This window comes from Delphinapterus leucas, chromosome 19 (genome assembly GCF_059928025.1).
Source record: "Delphinapterus leucas isolate spDelLeu-1000000601 "Yukka" chromosome 19, BTC_Dleu_Yukka2, whole genome shotgun sequence".
Taxonomy (NCBI): Eukaryota; Metazoa; Chordata; class Mammalia; order Artiodactyla; family Monodontidae; genus Delphinapterus; species Delphinapterus leucas.
Genome location: NC_143147.1, coordinates 16,026,699 through 16,046,702, shown reverse-complemented (window position 1 = coordinate 16,046,702; position 20,004 = coordinate 16,026,699). Strand labels below are relative to the sequence as shown.

The window sequence follows — 20,004 nt, the reverse complement described above, 5'->3', positions numbered from 1 at the left end:
CTTTCTGTAGTTTATTGTATTTTGTAATATGTATTATCTTTAGGATAAAAAAAAGGTTATTTCTAAAAGGATGCATTTGTAATGAGGATAAAAAAAGCACACTGTAAAAACCTCAAGTTCCAGCTTTGGTGCTCAAACTTTGGACAAGCTACTAAACTGCCCTGTGCCTCAGTTTCCCCATCTGTAAAATGAAGCTAATAATAATATCTGCTCCCTAGTCTGAGGATCATATGAGAAGATGAGAACAAAAGCATTATACAGTATACATCAGAGGTTACAAACTGGTGTGTTTTGTTTGGCCCATGTTGTTGGCCAGCAGAATTTAAAATTTGAATTGGTTTGCTACTTTTAAAATGTGGATATTTCACAGAGAAATTTGGATTTCTGGCTTCTCTTGAAACTTTTTAAGAACTACAGTAGCACCAGGTCTGATTCCCCTGTTGGCAGCAACCTGCTAGAGCTGATTAGTGGCTGCCCACTCTGGTCAAGGTATTTGTATCAGAATTCCTCCAAGGCCCCACCCACCTAACCACTCATTTTACTTGCCCATGCCTGCATAACACTAGACAAAATACAGGGGAGGGGAGGAGGGACAGGGAGTTGAAGCCCGTGGGAGGCCAGGAGTGGAACAAGAAAGGGTGTTGGTGTCTCTTATGGCCATCACACATTTTGTGCCTGTTTCCTTTCAGTTTGGAGAAAGGGCTTCATCTGGGAGATGAAGATCTTGTGCCCAGCAGGCTCTGCGAACTGGACTGCGTTAATGTTTCTGCCTGGAGGTCAGAGCAAAGTCAGCTTTAGCCTAGTGGCTGCAGCAATTACAGTGAAGTACCTAGGGTCAACAGGCTCTCACACCTACTTAATTGCTGGAAGTTGTTATCCTAAGAGGGAGACTAGGACTACAACTTGTAGGGATCCCTGTGGGACAAGGTTAGCATGTCCCTGTCCAGCCAGACCCACCAGCCACGCCAATAATTGCACCTGGCATCCCACTGCGGAGCACGGTTCGTTTGTCTTGTTGGTTTATTGGCCTAGAGAGTTGGACACACACACAAATGCGGAGATAAATATTGGTCAGTTTCTCTAAATCTGGGTCCTCACTACGTATAGAGCTAGAGTCTGTAGAATTCTAAATCTTGCGTGCTGTGGCACAGAACCAGTGGCCTTCCCACTCCACCGTCACCCTTCTGCCCAGGGAACATGGGGAAAGAGGGCACAAACTGACAAGACTTAATAATTTTCAAAAGACAAAATTGCAAAATCCCAAATTTCCAACATGTGAAATTCACAATATTCAAGTTCCCCAACTCAGATACATGTATTTTAATCGCCATTTCGCCACAATCTCCTTTGTTGCCCAGAACCACCAAATTCTGGAAACTATTTTCCTAAATCATATTTTCAAAAAAATAAATGTCTACAGTCTCAGTTCTCCCAAAATGTCCATGGTTTTAGAATTTTGACCTGTTCTGAAATTCAAATTCCCTGGTCCATCCTCAACCCCTTCCATCTCTGTGCCTTTTTGCCTCAGAGGAGTGCAGGTTAAGGATATAGGGGGACTGTTATCGCATCTGCCCCCTGCCTCCAAGGCCTTCCTCAGTCTCTCTTGTGGTTCCGCTGTGTATATATATATATATATATATATATATATATATATATATATATATATATATATATTTTATATATATAATTTGTGTGTAGATATATATGTATTCTTTATTATGTACTTCTTTTCGCAGTTTTTCTAAAGTGCCAGAAACAAGATTTGTGGGAATTTTTTTTGTGATTTTTTTTTTTTTTTTTGCATTTTTCCCCGTTTTAAACTTTTCTCCCCCTTAAAAATTGGAACTCGGTATGGTACATTCAGTAGGAAACTCTTCACTCGGACTGTGGCCAAGACCAAGAAAAGTGCAAAGAGACAGAGGAGGAGTGAAGGAGCGACACTCCTCCGTGGTTAACATTCAGGGAGCCTGTCGAAAACCTCCCCTTTCCGTATGCTGGGAGGGTGAGAAGAGGCAGGAGGTTGATCCTGTCCCTCCCCCCAAACCCCCTCCCTCCAAAAGCCATGATCTTGCCCTTTCAGCATCAGTTGAGAGGGCAGCCATCTTGGCCCCAAAAAACAGTAGCTGAGAAAAAGGCTGCCATTTGGATGACAACTTTTCCCCTTTTTAAACTGCACTCCTCTAATTCCCATTTTTCAAATTTGCTCCCCCAAACTGGCTCTCCCCTCGTGAGCTGTTGGTTTTTTTTTTCTGGGGGGGGGAGGTGGGTGGATGGAAAATGTTCATCCAATCACAGAGTGGGGAGGCCCAGTTATCAAAGAGAATTAGGAGCAAACATTTCTTCAACTCCCCCACTGGAAGGAAACATAGGGACCCCTGACCAGGGTTAACTAGTGCAAATTAGGGATTAGGGACTTATAAGGTCCCTGTACCCCATCCCTAGGCTGGGATCTTTGGGTGTGGGGAACTGAGTCAAAGATGGGGTGTAAGGTGCTATTTTGCAGGGAAAGTTGGTGGGGATACCCCAAAGCCCACCAAGGGAGTAGGATGGTTCACCAAAAACCATCTGGAGTGATTGGTGAGGGAAGTGATACTGGGGGAAAAAGGGGGTTAAGGTAAGGATGGGAGGTCATGTGCAAATCTTGGGCTTACCCACCCATCCAACCCCCATCCATTTTTCTGGCTATTTGGTCTAGTCTGGGAGAAACCATCGGGGAAAAAAACAGGGAGAAAGTAGATTCCCTTCCCCATCCCATATAGAGCTCCTCCCTCCTGGCCCCCAAATCTGGTTTAGCCCAGAAGAGGCCATATGTAGAGGCAGGAAGAGGTGCAATCTACCTACTTCTTTTGCCTTGGAAGAGTCTGGGGCTCACTAGATTTGAGGGTCAAAGTAGGGCTGAGATTGGTGCTGCCCTGGGCTGGGAAAGTACTCAGCCATGGAACAGATAGGTAGCCCTCCCCCCAGCACCTCCTTGACCTGGATGGGAGAGGCCATCTCCAGAGTCTAGGAGTATAAGGAGGAATATGGAAGATCCAAAGGCATGGAAGCCAAGGAAGGGATGGCATCTTAATGTGAAGGAAATGGGCACAGAAACCCACCGTCGGGAAGAATGGACTCCAAAGCCACACTCCCAGGTGAGTAAGTGTCAGGTATCACAATGGTCTGGTCCAGGCCCTGGGCCACAAAGGATGGAATGTGCTGGGAAGCATCTGGGCAAGGGCTTAGAGAAAGCTTCAGAACGAGGGGGGAACATTAGGTGAGAGAGATGGTTTCCCCCTAGGTTTACGAATCAGGGGGGCGGGTTAGACATTCAGAGCTGGTGGGGGCTATGAGTAGAGATTCATTTAAGTATATTGCTCAGTTGCCCCAAGGGCTGGAGAAGGGATGGGAGCTGGCCCTGCCCCTCACGGAGGCCATTCCCTGGAGGAGAACTGAGAGGGGAACCACCAAAGATCCCTTCCCAGGTGGTGGGAAAACTACAGTCTCACACAAAGCAGCCTGACCCCTGAGCTCCAGAGGCCCCCAAGTCCCTGCACAAGAGTGTGGAGGGGCTCCCAAGGGGCAGGGAGGCCAGGGAGCTGGTAGTGGCAGGGGTTCAGGGAGGGTGGCATCTGGTGAAAGGGGGGATCTGGGCCCAGAGCTCACCCCACATCTCCCTTCTGGGTTCTTTCAACCCCTGCCCTTTCCCCTTCTCCCTTAGGGGGGACTGGTGGAGGGAGAGTTGGGGGCGGTGGAGTTGGGGGGGTAGGGGGTGCTGCTTGAGGGTTGACTGCGTAGCCAAAGACCCCTGGTAGGAAGGGGAGGGCCCCCCCACCCTTCTCATCAGGTAGGACCATGTTAAGAGCAACTGGGAGAGCGGCCAAGTTGCTGAAGTTGTAAGGGTAGGCGGCAAGAAGCTGGGGCCCATAGACGAGTGGGTAGGGCTCAGGGTAGAAGGTGACTTTGGCAGCCCCCATCCCCTCCATCCGGTCCCCCCGCCCAGCTCCCACTGGCCCCTCACTCCCAGCTTTTCCCCTGCCACTGCCAGATTCCCGGCCGCTCCCGATCAGAGCCAGTGGAAATTCCTGCACGGGTGGGTATGCATAGGTACCCCCTCCTGCCACCACTGAGGGCTCCTCCCCCCCTGAGATGACAGGGTCCTGGAGTGAGGCGGTTTTGGAAGCTTCCTCAGCAGCAGCGCTCCCGCCACCCGCCTCCCCGCTGGATGAGGAGACTTGCATCTCTTGGGGAGCCTCCTCCTTGACGTCCCCAGCTCGGGTGCCAACGCAGCCCTTGGAGTAGGCAATGACAGGCGTGGGGGTACCCCCGGGCCGCTCGGCAGCATGCCTCTGCCCGTGGCGGCTCAGGGCGGCTGCCGTCTTGCACACCTTGGCGCAGTGAGGGCAGGCGAAGCGGGTGGAAGGCTTCCGTCCAGCCCGAGAGTTGTGGGAGCCCCCGCCGTGGGCCTCCTGGTGCTTGCGCAGCTTCCTCAGGGTGGCAAATGTCTGGGCACAGTCCCCGCAGCGGTGCCTCCGCTCGCCACGGGCACGCCCTGCGGGGCCCTCGGCCGCCGGGGTCTCCTCCCAGCTCCTCCGTTCCAGCTTCTGTCTCCAGCGAGGCGGCCGGCGGCCTCTGGGCATCCCACCGCCCCCGCTGCTGCCCGGGCCTGCGGCTCCAGCCTTGCGCTTGGGCTTGTACGAGTAGTAGGGCCTCCAGAGCTGGTCCTCCCCGCCAGCCTTCGACTCCTCCTCGTCCTCCTCATCCTCCTCGTCCTCCTCCTCGTCCTCCTCTTCATCCTCCTCCTCGCTCTCCTCCATCTCCTCTCCGCTCAGCTCCCCAGGACGCAGGTCAGTTTCTGAGATGCGGCGCTTGACAATAGCCTCCTCACCAATTCGTACAGTGATCTGACACAGTGGAGGTGTAGCCTGCAGCTGAGAGGGACCCCCGCCCCCGCCAAGCCCACCAGCTGGCTTGGCCGTGTAGGTCAGAGTCCTTGTGGCCCGTGGGTTCCGGCCCTTGGCCTCCTCCGTGGCTGTGGCTGGGCTGCCGGCTGGGGCTGGGCTGGCGGGGGCAGCTGCAGGCACAGGGGGAGGAGGTGGGTACTCACGTTTTTTGGGGGGCCGTGGCGGAGCAGTGTAAGTGATGACTGAGGCGGCTTGGGCCCCCCCTGCGCTGGCCGGCCCACTCCCTGCTCCACCACTGGTGCTACCCCCATGTACAATGACAGAGGGAGCTGGGTGGGCAAAAGTGATGACAGACGGTGGGGGGCCAGGCTCTGGGGCAGGTGGGGGTCCGGGTGGTGGGCTGGCCGGCATTGCCGCAGGGGCCGGAGTGTTGAGGCTCGGAGAAAGGGGGGCCTCGGGGGCTCCCTGGCTGTAGGTCTTGTAGGGCCGCTTGGCCGCCCGCATGGGGAGCAGGCGGTACAGCTTGAGGGTATTGAGCTTGGGCTTATAGCCTCCATTGGGCGTCTTCTCACTGGCTAGGAGGCCCGGGCTAATGCCATGGAAGGCTCGCTGGTGGGTCTTCAGGTTATAGTAGGTGACAAAGGTCTCCCAGCAGAAGATGCACTGGTACCTGGGCCAGGACGGCATGGAACAGGGCAGGGCCAGAGCCAGTTGAGTCAGGGGCCGTGAAGCTACGGCCTCAGCTTCCCACGTCCTCTCCTGCCTCCACTCAGACCTTGGACTGCCCCAGCCATTTGCTCACCCTCCTTAAAGGCTGCTTGTCTCACCCTGCCAGCCTCAGAAAGGACACCAGTCCCAGTACAGTGCCCCCCACTGGCTGTGAGATGCCAGGCCTCAGCTGTTCCGTCTGTGAACTGGGAATAATCACACACCTTGCCTACCTCCCACAGCCTTCTTCTGAAGCTCACATGACAGAAGGGGGAAATGTCTTATGAACAGGGGTGCATTACAGCTGTTGCTGGACATGCCTGAGCTCCCTAGTCCTGTCCCATGAAGCAACTTTCTCTTCCTCGGTCTCTTCCACATCACCAAGCCAGGACATGACACCTGGAGGTGCTAATAAACATCAGTGGAAGGAAACGGGGCTGAAGGGAGGCAGAAGGGTGAGTGATGGAAAGCAGGTGAGCAGGGGCTAGTGGGTGAGCAGGCGTCTCAGGATGAGTTTCTAGGCCCCATGCTCTGCCCATTCTCTCCCTTGTCCCTGTGATCCCTGAGTGGACAAGGTCCCATGTGACCCCTCCCCCCACCATCCCCGGCCGTGCAGGCCACTCACCTGCGTTCCCCGGTGTGCCACACCTCGTGCTTGGTACGGTACTCAGCCAGGGCGAACACCTTCTCACAGTAGCGGCAGGGGTACTTCCTCCGCCACGAGTGTACATTGCTGTGCCGCTTCAGGCTGGACAGGGTCACGTAGGAACGCTCACAGGCCGCGCACACGTACAGCACGTGGCCGCCCACCACCTTCACCACGTGCTCGGGACCACCTCGGAAGCCCACTGGTGGGGGCAGGGCTGAGGCGTCCACTCCTGAAGGGCCACTGGGGCCAGAGCCCCCGGCTCCCAGCCCTGCAGACCCCCGAGTGCTGGCCCCCCTACGACACTGTGCCTCATGGGTCTGCAGCCGCTTGGGATGGATGAAGCTTTTCCCACATCGGGGGCAAGGGAGGGGCCGCCGGGGCAGGGGAGGCTGTGAGTCAGGGGCCTGGGCCTCAGCCCTGTCACCCTCCCACTCCCCAGCTGGCCTAGGCCCAGGCCCGAAGTTGTCTTCTTCAGGCTGCGAGGTGGCCATGGGGGCTGGGGCAGGAGGTGCCCAGGCATCACCTCCCTCCCCCAGGCCCTGCAGGCGGGAGATGCCCAGACGCCGCCCCAGAGCGCCGATCTCTGCCACGGCTGCCCCGTCCCCTCCACCACCAGGTAGTGCCAGCCGGGCACTGTAGATGAAATTGAGGACATCAGAGAAGGCAGCTGCTGGGACCCCTGGCAGCTCCAGGACCCGGGGTGGGGATGAAGCGGGAGGTGAGGGTGGAGGGGGAGAGGAGGAGGAGGAGGAGGAGGAAGAAGCTGTGGTGGAGGCAGGGTTGGGGGCAGAGCCCCCAGTAATTGGTGGGAGGGGCAGTGGGGCTGAAGCGAGCAGGGCCTCTCTGAAGAAGGGACTAGAAGCAGCCAGGACGCTGCGGTGAGCAGGGAACTTGGTGTCTCCGGCTATGAGGGTGACGTCACAGAAGAGGCCACGGAGCCGCTGCTCATTGAGCTGGCGCAGGACGGCGGGGGCATGGGACGGGTCTGTCACCTCTGCTGGGGGGGGCATGGCGCCAGCCTAGACGGAGGAGAAGAGGCCAGGGGAGGATCTCAGAGGCTGGGCAGAGGGCGGGGGCCTCTAAAATCAGAGGTGAGCTGGGAGGGGGTTGGGGGCTGTTGGCCAGAGACGGGTGGAAGGCTGACTGACTTCTGGTCACGGAAGTGAGGGGTTAACCTTAGCCACCCCACGTCCGGCCAGCATCCAACGCCCGTGTGTCAAACATCGGGGGCTGGTAGAGGCCAGGAATACCTCAGGTCTTGATGAAGGTCAGGGGTCAAGACTTCCAAGCCACAGACTAGCGAGGTAAGCAATGGACACCTCTCTCCCACTGGGAGGGGGAGGGAGGCCCCACAGCCTCTGCTGACCATTTCTCAGGACTCCCCGGCCTGGACAACACGGCTGCTCTGCTGGCCTGCTGCCTCAGGCCCAGCCTCCCGCGGGGCAGACCTCTCGCACCACCTCACCTGAGAGCACAGCCAACATGGAGCAGAGCGGGGGTGGCTCAGCGAGTCCCTTCTGCCGGGCCTCTTCCCTCTGTGGGGAAACAGAAACCTCAATAAGGGAACCGGACGGGAGGGGACCCAGGAGGTGGGGGGTGGTGCAGTGTGCAGGGCCAACGAGGCCCAGGCTGCTCTGCAGACCCTGACCCTCCTGGGAGCCTGACAGGTTATTTGCTGAGCTGCCTCCAGTTGGACCTAGGAGTTCACACAAATTATTGCAAAGTCTTGTGCTGCTGGCCCCCAGAAGTACAGGAACAAGATAATTTGCATATTCCCAATTTGCCTCAAAACAATCCAGGAGCATAGTTCAATCCCGTAGGTCCAGGGAAGCCTGCTGGATCACTCTCAAGTCCCTTTGGCCCAACCTTCGGGGCTCAAAGGAAATCAAAGATTTGCATGTTGTCTTTCACTATAATAGTCTCATTTACATATCAAGATAGATTTGTTTGAGCTTTTTCATTGGACCAAGCTGCTAGATATTCAAATTAGGAGAGGACCTCTTGACATCAAATCTTAGAGGGGGTTTCTGGCCTAGGTGCCAGGTGACCACTGAAGACCACGAACTCTTGCACACGTGCCAGCTTGCTCCAATCTCTGAAGGGCACTAAAAGGCCGCCAGACCGGAAGTGAGGAAGCTTGGGTCCCACTCCTTATTCTGACAGCTGATGGCTTTAGGACTTTGGCTTAAAAAGGGGAGGGTGCGGAATGCAACCCCTATCTCACTCTTGCTGGGAGGCTCATCCAAAAGGAATAGCAGGCAGCTCAGATGTGAGCTGTGGTGGTCACTGCCCAGAAAGCACCTCACAGCCTCGGCTTTGGGGGCTAATTTTTCAGTTGAAGATCTCAATTCCGGAGCCATAAAGTAACTTAGCCAAAGACACAGAGAGCTGGTCATAACAGGTGGGGCCTGTTCACAGACCCAGGACTCTTGACCTGAGAGCAGAGCTCTCGGCCCCTCTCATGAACCCTCCATGAAGCCTGGGAGCCCTCCCCTTGCGCACGCCCTGGGTCAGACATGACCTCCGAGGTGTCCTGCGTCAGGAGTTCCTCATACAATTTCCACCCCCCAGAAAACGCTCTCTTCCCATTTATTACTCATACTATCTGGGCTAAGATGTCTTCCCTCCACAGCCCATTTCATGTTCCCGAAAGACTGCTCTGAGCCCTCTCCTGGAGGATGAGGAGGGTGGTAAACAGGGGTGATATCCAAAAGTTCTAACAGCCCCGACTGCCAGGCACACACCTAGGTCAAATGCCTCTCCATCAGTTGAGTTGCTGGATTGCAGGTGGGTCAGGAATCCAGGGGAAGGGGCCCCGTTCGCGGTCTGGTGTTCAGTTCTGTTTGTAAAATGGGGAAAGAGAGCAAGGCCTCCCACTCCCTTCTGTGACAGCCACCAGCCAACGGGGACCCCCAAGAGTTGATGCTTTTACTTGCATTACCTCATTTGTTCCTCATCACTACCCTAAAAGGTAGCAGTTAGCTTCTTGACTTTAAAGTGACAGGCTGAGGCTCGGAGATGCTAGGTAGCTGCCCAAGGATATATGACCAGTTAGTAGCAGGGCTGGGATCTGATCCCAGGAAGTTTGGCTCAAAAGCCTGCGTTCTTGATTATATCACATCAGGATGAAGGACATGTTTACAGCTGTGATACTGTGATATAACAAGAAATAAAGTTGACCCTTGAACAACATAGGTTTGAACTGCACAGGTCCACTTACACGTGGATTTTTTTCAATGGTAAATATGACAGCACTACACGATCCGAGGTTGGTTGAATCCGAGGATGCGGAACCTTGGATACGGAGGCCCGATTGTAAGGCTATACTTGGATTTTCCACTGCGTGGACGGTCTGCGCCCCTAACCTGCACACTGTTCGAGGGTCAACTGTAATATATTTGGTCTTTGTCTCCATTGCTGACACAGAGCTCTTAAAACTCTTGTAATTTCCCAAGTAACAGGGGTGCTAGGAGAATCTTATTCTAACATTTGGTCTTTGAGCCCAGTTCTTGACATTAAGCTCCTAAACTCCTTGGAATTTCCTGGGTGATAGGAGAGTCTCTTGTTCTAATGAGGCGACTCTTGGTGGGATCCCGGATGCTGGCTGGTCACCAGAAAGACAGAGCCATGATTAGAAGTTTGGAACTTTCAGCCCCAGTCCCCCACTGCCTCTGGGGAGAGAAGAGGGCCTGGAGACTCAGGTAATAATCGATCATGCCTATGTGATGAGGCCTCCATAAAAGTCCCTGAACTATGGGGTTCAGAGAGCTTCTGGTTGCTAAACACATCCCCATGGCGAGAGGGTAGTGCACCCCAACTTTGTGAAGACAGAAGTTCCTGTACTCGGACCCTTCCAGACCTCGCCCTCCGTACCTCTTCATTTGGCTATTATCATATCCTTTGTTATATAATAAACCAATAAATGTAAGTATTTCCCTCAGTTCTATAAGCCATCCTAGCAAATTATCAAGTCTGAGGATGGGGTCATGAGAAAGCCCGATGTCTTGATGGTCAGTCAGAAGTACAGGAGGTCTGGGGACTTCCCTGGCGGTCCAGTGGTTAGGACTCTGTGCTGCCACTGCAGGGGTCACGGGTTCAATCCCTGGTCGGGGAACTAAGATCCCACAGGCCGCGCGGCATGGCCAAAAAATAAAATAAAATAAAATAAAACTAAAAGCTTTAAAACAAAAAAAACTACAGGAGGTCTGGGCTTGCAAACTGGTATCTGAAGTGGGGGCAGTCTTGTGGGAATGAGCCCTTAACCTCTGGGATCTGATGCTATCTCCAGGCAGACAGTATCGGAATTGAACTGAATTGTAGGACACCCAGCTAGTGTCAGAGAACTGGTCAGTGTGGGGAGAAAAACCCACACATTTCGTGTCAGAAGTGTCATGAGTTGAGTGTACAGGAAAACAGTTATGTTTTTCTTTGAACAGCACCCGCTAGGGCCGCCACCAGCCCATCTAGGATCTTTGTGAAAATTAGAGGAAGGGGAAAAAAATAGAGGAAAAGGCCACGCACAGCAAAGCTTGATTCTGGCCCCCACTCACCCCCTTGGCCAGGCCTGCCCACCTGCACAGCCATATGGGCTTGGTGCCTACTGAGGCGTGGCTGTGTGCTGACTGCCAAGATATTTGGACAAGGCCTATCAAGGCTTTTTAGAACCATAGAGGTCCAAGGCTGGCCTGGCCCTTGGAGATCATCTAGGACCATCATCATCATGGTACTTGGAGCTAACATTGATGAGAAAAATATTATGTGCCAAACCCAGTGCTAAGCATTTTATCTGCATTATCTCAACACTCAAAAGGACCACAGTGAGGCAGGGGCTAGTGTCAAACCCATTTTACAGATGAGGAAACTGAGGCTTTAAATACTCTAGACACCTCACTTGCAGGTAGAGAGAACGTAGTGACGGGGTGATTTGCCTCTGGTCTCACTGCTAACCAAGCTGGGTTTGGACCCTGCTCTGCTGAGTTCAACTGCCCCACCAGAGGCCACTGCCCTGCAAGGGTTTATGGGAGGTGGAGAAGACACTAGTTATGGGACCCTGGGCAAGTTACTTAACCTCTCTGTATGTCAGTTTCCTTGTCAATGAGGTGGGGATAATGAGAAGCGCCCACTACATAGGGTTGTAAAGAATAAACGAGCTGATGACTGGCAGTACGTAGAAGAGCGCCTGCCATGCAGCAAATGCTCAGGAAGTGCTAGCTCTAATTATCATCTTGGAACTCAGTCCCGGAAAATGGTGGGGGGAAGTGGTGAAGAAAAAGGGGCAGAAATCAGGCTTCAGGGTAGGTTTGATGGCTCTGTGGTTTTTAGTTTGTTTTTACCATTTCTCTACTCTTAACTGGCTGTGTGATCTTAGAGGTGTGACTGAGGTGCGGATCTGAGGACTGCCACCAGATACACCCCACCTCTTGCTGTTCCCTCTGCCTGGAATGTTCTTTCCTCAGGTAGCCTCATGCCTTGCTGCCCCACCTCCTTTAAGCCTTGACTCAAAAGTCACCTTCCCCCAAGGCCCTCCCTGGCCGCCCCGTGCCTCCCCAAACTCCCTATCCCTCTCCCCTACTTTATTTTCCTCCTTGGCATTTAGTAAGACATACTGTTCATTCATGGCTAACTGCACGCTCCAGGGGAGGGAGAGATTTTTGTCTGCTTTGTTCACTGCTACCTCCAGTGCTTAGAACAATGCCTGATACATAGTGGGAGATCAAAAACATTTTGGGTAAATGAATGAACCTGCTTTCTTAAAGTCGTCCTGGAGTGTGTCCACTTTCAGGAAGGACGCCATCCTCAGTCCTGGACTGACTTGGCCAGGAGCTGGGGGTGGCGAGCGTAACTTGACCACTTCCACGGTGCTCACGCTTTGCCTGATTTACCTCCAGGGCTTTACATGCGTTGCCTCATTTATTGGTTTCCTCAGCCACCCAAAGTTGGCATTTATATTATCCCAATTTTACAGATGAGGAAACTGAAGCTCACAGAGGGATTTACCTTGCTCAAGGTCACACAGCTCGTGAGCAGCAGAGTCAAAATTCAAATCCAGGCCTGTGTGAACCCAGATGCAGGGTCCTTCCCTCTGCCACACCGCCGGGGCCAGCGGGCTACCGAAATCACCACGCGAGGTCTCACGTGCTAAATGGTAACTGTGTCATATCTGACTCCACCCTTTCCCTCACTCTCCACATCCAGCAGCCACTGAGTCTGGTCAAATATGCAACCCAGTTTTTTTTGTTTTTTGTTTTCTTTTTTGGCCATGCTGTGCGGCTTAGGGGATTTTAGTTTCCTGACCAGGGATCGAACCTGGGCCCTCAGCAGTGAGAGTGTGGAGTCCTAACCACTAGACTGCCAGGGAATTCCCTGCGGCCCAGCTTGGGAATGGCTCTGGAAACCTTCCCTCTAACCTGTCTCTGGCCCCCAAACTAGCTCAGGACCTTGTTAACACTCATGGTCCAAGGCCATGGCCTCCCAGCTATTCCCCTGCTTCTGGTCTTAGCTTCCACCATCCAGCCTTCCTCTCACTGAGGATCAACGGCCCCGAAGCAGCTCAGGTGGCATCACTCCTGGGCTCAGAAACCTTCTCGGGCCTCCACTCCAGAATAAAGCTCAAATTCCTCAGCCGAGCATTCGTGTCTAATTCCCATCTTCCTCTCTATTCTTGCGTTGCATGAGTCTCCCCTTAAGCACACGCTGTGCTCTCCATCCTCAGCAGTCCCACACCTCCATGCCCCCGTCCATGCTGGTTCTCCTGCTAGAAATACAACCTTGCCCCCAGCCTCTTCCCCAAATCCCTCCAAAATGTTAAGATCTACCTCAAATGCCACCTCCCTCTTGGCCCTCCCTGACCCTCAGGACAAGAACAATCTCTCCTTTGCCTGCTTCATCAACATTTTGTGCTCCTGTGGCCAGTATCCAGTAGTGGATGCTAGGTTCTCCCTCCCAGGCTGAGACTCCCTAAGTCACTGTTTAAACACACCAGTCTTCTGAAATGGACTGGTGCAGGTGTTAAGTTCTGCAGAAATTGGGTAGAAGTGCGTGTGTGTTTGGCGGGGGTGGTGCACAGAGAGGCCCACAGAAAGCTTCAAAAGGGCACTAGAGGACACATATAAAGAGCACACGATCTGGAATCAGACTGGCTGGGTTCAAATCCAGCTTTACTTCTTACTAGCTAAGTGGCTTTGGGCAAATTACTTCTCTGGGCCTCGGCTGGCTCATTTGAAAAAGGGAGGTACTTAGAACTCCTACTTCCACGCGGCGCTGGGAGGACTAAATGAGTGACCATACGTAAAAGCACTGAGGACAGTGCCTGGTGCACAGTGTTAAATAAGTGTTTACTGTTGTTATTAACCAAGCCCCAGGAAGGGGCTCAGTGCTGGCAGAGGGCTGACAGTGACTGGCACAGGCATAGTCCCCAGACTGTAGCTACTTTCCAGGTATGTTTTCCATGTGCTACCTACCTACAGCCCTGTTGGAAGACGGACAGGGCAGGTGATTAGCCCCATTTTAAAGATGAGGAACTGAGGCTCACTTAGGGAAGGTGCCAGCGAGGAAGGGGTAGGGCCCGAACTCCTCAGTTCTAGTCTAGGCCTCCTTGCCCTCCACCAGGCCGTGGTGCACCTGTTGTGCAGGCCTGACATAGCCAGCACGCCCCCACGCAGTGGGGGGGGCCTGGCCGTAGTGTCCTCCCTGCCCCCGTGCATATGCACCCTCCCCGCCAGGCCAGGGGCAGACCACAGCGATATGTACACTTGGAACACACACACACACACACACACACACACATACACACACACACACATCTACAGAAGGGCCTGGGCCCCAAAGGTGAGGAAAACCTGTTCTGAGGAATCTGCCTAGTGAGCAAATTCCATTCCCAGACCCTTCCACGGTCGCAGAAGGGGCCCAGTGTGCATCACAGAAGAGACAGAATAGCAGAGATCCCTGCAAGGGGGCAGAGAGAGGGTTGAAGCAGGAGGAGACTGAAAACTTCATGTTTCTTTTTTCCATTTCAGTGACAAGAGTCACACCCGGCCTTTACATAAACATGGCCAAGGAGCTGCTCTGTCCAAGTTGAGTTTCCTCGCAGCCGCCAGGCCTCTCCACCCGGTGACCCTGACGCGCTGGGCGGGCCGGCAAGGGGCTAGCACACAGACCCTGCACAGACTAGCTGGGCTGCCCGACAACACCCAGGCCTCCTGCCTGCTGCCCTTGCTCTGCCCCATATTTATCTCCCCTCCTTCTTCTAACATATCCCCACAGCAGCCCCACACGGCCACTCCAACACGCAGAGGCAGGCACGCACACACAGCTCGCAGCTGATCTCCGGAGTCCGAGGCCCACACGGCCCTTGTCACGCCATCGCCCTCCCCACAAGTGTTTTCTGACCAGCTTGCTTCCCAGCCCAACAGCACAGATGGGCTCCCACAAACGACGTCACAAAAGAATCCCGTAGGGAATGTCGCAAACACACAACCTTCCCCTCGCTCGGCTGCCCCTCGATCCCATAAACACAACCTGCATGTTCCACCTAGGGCACCTCACACTGGCGCCAGCCACCCTATGGGTACCTGAGACACACCCTGGGGCTTCTCACTTCCTGCAGGACCCGCGGGACCTGAGTTCTAGACATGCACCCCCCGCGCCCTCCCTCCCCCGTGCCACCTGATCATCACATGCACCCAAGAACCCATCCAGCGGGCCATCGTCTCCGAGACTGGACCACACCTCAGCAGGGCCGCATGAACGGCACCGGACCTGACACCTTCCCACTCAGACTCAAGGGTACACAACTGCCCCCTCCAGCTGGGCACACAACACCCTGCACTCCGGCGCCCTCCACAGCACTTACCCCTCACCAGCTACGCAGAAAACAACAGTTCCCAAATAGTTCATATGTGCAGCGCCAGACACATATGTGCAAGAAAACACACGCCGGTGTAAAACATAAAAACCCCACACCTAACAAACTCCGCCGGTACTGTGCCCGGCTTCAAATGCGGACCTGTCACCCAAAGCCACAGGGCCACATCTTGTAATTCTGCCCCACAACACTGGACTCTCTCCGTCTGGCTTTCTGTCCCCATAGCCCGGGAGAGCCCTGCAGGACCCCTGGCTGCCGCACCAGCCAACAGTGGTGACCAGGAGAGGTTTACCTTGCCCCACAACACAGGAGGAGACACACAAGCTCCAGGACTCACAGCCACAACCCTGCCCCGACGGCGCGGCGGCTCCGGGTCGCCTGCTCGCCCTGCGCACCCCGCACACCCCAACTCTAGGGCACTCGGCGGCCCACCCCTCCCCCCACCCCCCTGCCTGGCTCCTACGCCATCGCCCTCCCAGCGGCTTGCAGCGCCGGCCCGGGCTCACACCCGCCCCGCCCCACCCCAACGTGCCCCACAGGAGGAGGGGGACACTGGGCTGCAGAATTAACCCTTCAAGCGGGGAATGAGCGCGGCCCTTTCCACGACCCCAGGCGATCGCGCCCCCCCGGCCGCCGCTGGGTCGGACGCCGTACCCGGGCCCCCTTAGTCGCCCCCCCCCCAGCGCCGTGCGCGCCTGGAGGCGGGGCCAGATTCAGCCCCCGACCCCTGAGCCCCCAGGTCAACCCCAAAGGGGAGCGGTCGCGGCACGGGACGCGGCCCGGGCCCCCGCGGCACCGGGCAGCGGGGAGGGGGCCCGGCTGTTGGCTCCGGTCCGCCCTGGCCCTGCCCGGTTCGCCCCGGGGCCCACCTGACTGCGATGGCGCCGCGTCCGCCAGGCCCGACTCATCACCGTGGCCGCCACCGGCCGCTCCGGTTTCGCCCGCCTCCAGCTCCGGCTCCGGCTCCGGCCCCGGCCCCCCCAGCGCCCGGCCCCGGCCCGGCCCCGCCGCCGCCGCCGCCGCCGCTGCTGACATCATCGGCTCCCCCCGCCCCGGTCCTACCCCCACCCCCACCCCCGGAAACAGTACCCCCCCAGCGCCGCCGCCGCCGCCGCCGCCGAGAGGAGGCTGGCGCAGCGCAGCAGGCACAGACACCAGGCTCCGGGCTCGGGCTCGGGGCGAGCGCGCCCGACGGCCTGCGCCCGGACCGATCCCGGGAAGGGAACGGCGCCACGCAGGGCGGCCGGACGGGTGGGCACCGAGCTAGGCGCGGGCCTGGCTGCAGCAGCAGCGGCGCGGGGCCGCACGACCACCCACTCCCTGGGAAGGGGTCCCCCCCCCCGCCCCCTGCACGCCCTTCACTCAGTGGTGCACACCGCCCAGAGCACGCACACCCTCGCCGCAGACACACAACGTGGCAGGCTCACAATCAGGCCCAATGGGACCCGCAGACCCAGGCTCAGCACACTCAAAGGGGCAGCCCTGGAGAAACACACACACACACACACACACACACACACACACTCCCTCTCCAGAAATGCACAGGGACCCCCCCGACCCCCCAGGCCACGAGCTGGGAACGCCCCAGCCCTACAGAACAGGTACACGTAAATGGCTACCAGCGCAGATGAACACGCAGCTTGCTATTTTGTTCCCACCGGCAGAAACATCCACATGTATGTACTCTGTGTAAATGCAGAGGACTTGGTGTGGACCTCCTGGGACAGCACCAACACCACCAGGTGGAAGCACACAGAGGAGAAACACATTCCTGAAACTCCAGAGGGACAGTCCCAGAGACTCCTCCCAGGTGTTCAAAAATTCAAAACTCAGGAGAAAGAGGAGCTGGCCCTCAGAGGTCCTTTCCATAAAACCTTTCTGAAATCGGGCAAGACATAAATAAACAAATTAACTAAACACCGAAGATATCTCATCACAGAGGTAGTTGAAAAGAGGAAAAAAAGAATCAGACAGACTTTGGAGTCACAAAAATGTAAAGCAAGCAGAGTTGGAAACATTGAGAAAATCGGCCCACCCCCACCTCAGGGAGGTTCCAGGGAAGAACTCCGCCACCCCTCCAACCAGCTCACAATGGCTGGAGCTCTGAAGGGCCCAGGGCCCCTGAGCCAGGAGGAGAGGAGGAAGTCCAAGGGAAAGATGGTGAGTGTGGGGCGCAGGGGCGCACAGCCCCCTTCCCTGTAGCTCCTGGCTGCTCCCTTCCCCCTCCTTCTCTAAAACTTCCCAGCTTTCCTAGACACCCACAAGCAAAATTCATAATGGTGTTCCCAGATGTCCCTGGAACCTGTGACATCACACAGATACACAGCATCTGAGGCCGCCTCCCCTTCCTCAAACCAACAGAGCATCCCTGGGTCCTCTTCTTCTCCTCCCGGGAACAACTTACCCAGAGAAACACGATGCTCCAGGACTGCTCACTCCCTGCTTCCTGCTTTAGAGGCTCCAGACCCACACTGTACCACCTCATCCATCTTTCAGGCCCTTTCTAGCTCCCAAGAGTTCCTCGGCAAGACAGCCTGCCCTTCTACTGCCCTACAGGGTCCCAGAACCCAGCCTGGCATTCGCCCTACCCCCGGTCCCCTGGACTATGGCTGCCCTAATGCCCGCGCTCCTTTCTCCCTAACAGGCTGGCTGTCACCCCTACTTCAACCTGCCCGACTTCACCCAGCCATCACCGCCCTCCACTCCGTCCAGCCTCCCCTCGCACCAGCGCTGCCGGCCCTCTGATGTCACCAAGGGCCTGCTCGTGGCCCTGCTGGGTGGGGGCCTGCCCGCTGGCTTCGTGGGCCCTTCTTCCGTATGGCTTACCAGGCCTCCCACTTACCCTCGCTGGAGCTGCTCATCTGTCGATGCCTCTTCCACCTCCCTATTGCCCTGCTGCTGAAACTGCGTGGTGACCCCCTCTTGGGACCTCCCGATGTCCGGGGCCGGGCCTGCCTCCATGCCCTGTTCAACGTCCTCAGCATTGGATGCGCCTACAGTGCGGTTCAGGTGGTGCCCGCTGGCAATGATGCCACCGTCCACAAAGGTTCTTCCACCGTCTGCTCTGCTCTCCTTGCCCTCTGCCTCGAGAGCCAGCGTCTCAGTGGCTATGACTGGTGTGGCTTGTTGGGCAGCATCCTGGGGCTCATCATCATTGTGGGACCTGGACTAGGGACACTGCAGGAGGGGACCACAGGCCTCTACACTGACCTGGGCTATGTGCTCACTTTCCTGGGTGGCCTGGCACTGTCGCTGGGCCTCCTGGTGTACCGCTCCCTGGACTTCCCCTCCTGCCTACTGACAGTGGCCTTCCTCTTTGGCTTGGTGGGGCTGGTGGGCTCCGTGCCAGGCCTCTTTCTGCTGCAGATCCCCGTGTTGCCTAATGATCCTCTGAGTTGGAGCTGTGTGGGGGCAGTGGGGATCCTCGCCCTGGTCTCCTTTGTGTGTGTCAGTTATGCGGTCACCAAGGCCCACCCTGCCCTGGTGTGTGTCGTCCTGCACTCTGAGGTGGTGGTGGCTCTGATGTTACAGTATTATGTGCTCTATGAGACCGTGGCACCTTCTGACATCATGGGGGCAGGGGTCATGTTGGGTAGCATTGCCAACATCACCACCCAGAACCTCAGCTGTGAGAGGGAAGGGCAGGTGGAGTGAGATCGAACTTGAGAGCCTGGGGGTGGGGTGGGGGGGGACTGGGTAAACAGAAGGAAAAACTGGAATACAAACATGGGAGAACAAGTGACTATAAAAGAACTGGTGTGGGAGAGTGACACCCCTTGGAGTCAATGGTGGATTGGGGACTCAGTGGAGAGGGATTGCCTAGAAGACTGCCTGGAAGACCTGGAACAAGCCTGGAGAGCAGGCTTGGAACAAGCCTGGAGAGCAGGAGTCTACGGCTGGGGCTTGAAGGGAGGTCTGAGGAGCAGATCAAAGTGGCTGAGGCAGGCAGGCCATGAGCCACCGGGAGGATTTTTCCCTCAGCGGCAGAGAGAAAAGCCTTGGGGCTGGAGTGTCTGGGGCTTTCAGGCAAACAGAGCAAGCAGCTGCGGTGGGGGAAGGGAGTGTGTTTTTTTTTCTCTGAGCGATGGTTTCCCTTCCTCGTGGTTATGCCTCCCCACCTTGGGGTGGTGACGTGATATTGACATCAAACAAGGATCACTCTGAATGTGGCTGTGCAGTTGGTGTCATCTCTGCTTTGGAAGGACAGTGGAAGTCCTACCCCCTGCTCTTATTGGAGAATCCCTTGGGATCCCCGCACCACCACCCCCGCCCCATTTTTGAAATATTCTAGAAGGGGTAGGATTTCCTAATGTTCAGATGCATTGACCCTGAGTCCCCCAGGATTTTTGTGTCCCACCCAATGGCTAATCTGCTTTTCCTGGATTGTCGCGGTCCCGTGATCTCTCCCGGACAGTGGCCAGCGTCCTTCCGGAGAAGGCCTTTGAGCTGAGACCTCTTCGAGCGGCTCAGGTCGAGGATCCAGAACGAGAGCTCCGTACAGCGCCCCATTAGAGGCTAGGAGATGCCCAGCCGTCCCAGGAGGCCGCTCGACAGATATCAGCTACTTCCGGACAAGCAATTGGCCTCGCCATGTTGATCCTTTCTTGCATATTCAGCGCGATTACTGCATATTCATGACCAAGGACGGCCCCAATACTCCCCCTCTTCGGGAACCCACTTGGGAGGATCCGACCGGCCCCGCCTCCTTCATTACCGAATCTCAGAACAGACCATTTTCCAGCGTGGGGGGGGTGATATTAATGAGATACTTTGGCTGAAGATGAAACCACACGCCAAACTAGAATAAAAGCGGCCTATATTTACCCTCGAATCTTCAAACCTTAAACCTCAGGGGGGGAGGTAGTAGCGAGGGGAGGCGGCGGGATAAAAAAATGCCCTTC

General features: G+C 55.9%; 1 protein-coding gene across 6 annotated transcripts; it reads right to left on the bottom strand.

Moving 5' to 3' along the window:
• Positions 1-997: 997 nt before the first annotated feature.
• On the bottom strand, positions 998-19,747 carry LOC111185730 (zinc finger and BTB domain-containing protein 4). 6 transcript variants are annotated; one of them, XM_022595576.3, is made up of 5 exons: positions 15,973-16,092; positions 8,985-9,079; positions 7,706-7,775; positions 6,217-7,259; positions 998-5,553 (listed from the first exon to the last, which is right to left on the bottom strand). In XM_022595576.3, the coding sequence occupies exons 4-5, from the start codon at positions 7,248-7,250 to the stop codon at positions 3,642-3,644; spliced, it is 2,946 nt and encodes a 981-aa protein (XP_022451284.1). In that variant the 5' UTR covers positions 7,251-7,259; positions 7,706-7,775; positions 8,985-9,079; positions 15,973-16,092; the 3' UTR covers positions 998-3,641. The 6 variants fall into 6 exon arrangements, with proteins under 6 accessions (XP_022451284.1, XP_089755983.1, XP_089755982.1 ...); XM_089899857.1 differs by lacking the exon at positions 15,973-16,092 and adding an exon at positions 12,238-15,340; XM_089899856.1 differs by lacking the exons at positions 8,985-9,079; positions 15,973-16,092 and adding an exon at positions 17,946-19,747.
• Positions 19,748-20,004: the final 257 nt, after the last annotated feature.

Excerpts from the sequence above, each read along its gene's own strand:
- LOC111185730 (XM_089899856.1), bottom strand. The coding sequence starts at position 18,064 with ATGGAGGCAGGCCCGGCCCCGGACATCGGGAGGTCCCAAGAGGGGGTC. Across the intron at positions 7,260-7,705 it reads CATGTTGGCTGTGCTCTCAG|GCTGGCGCCATGCCCCCCCC; the intron begins GTGAGGTGGTGC and ends TCCTCCGTCTAG. Across the intron at positions 5,554-6,216 it reads TGGCACACCGGGGAACGCAG|GTACCAGTGCATCTTCTGCT; the intron begins GTGAGTGGCCTG and ends GTCCTGGCCCAG.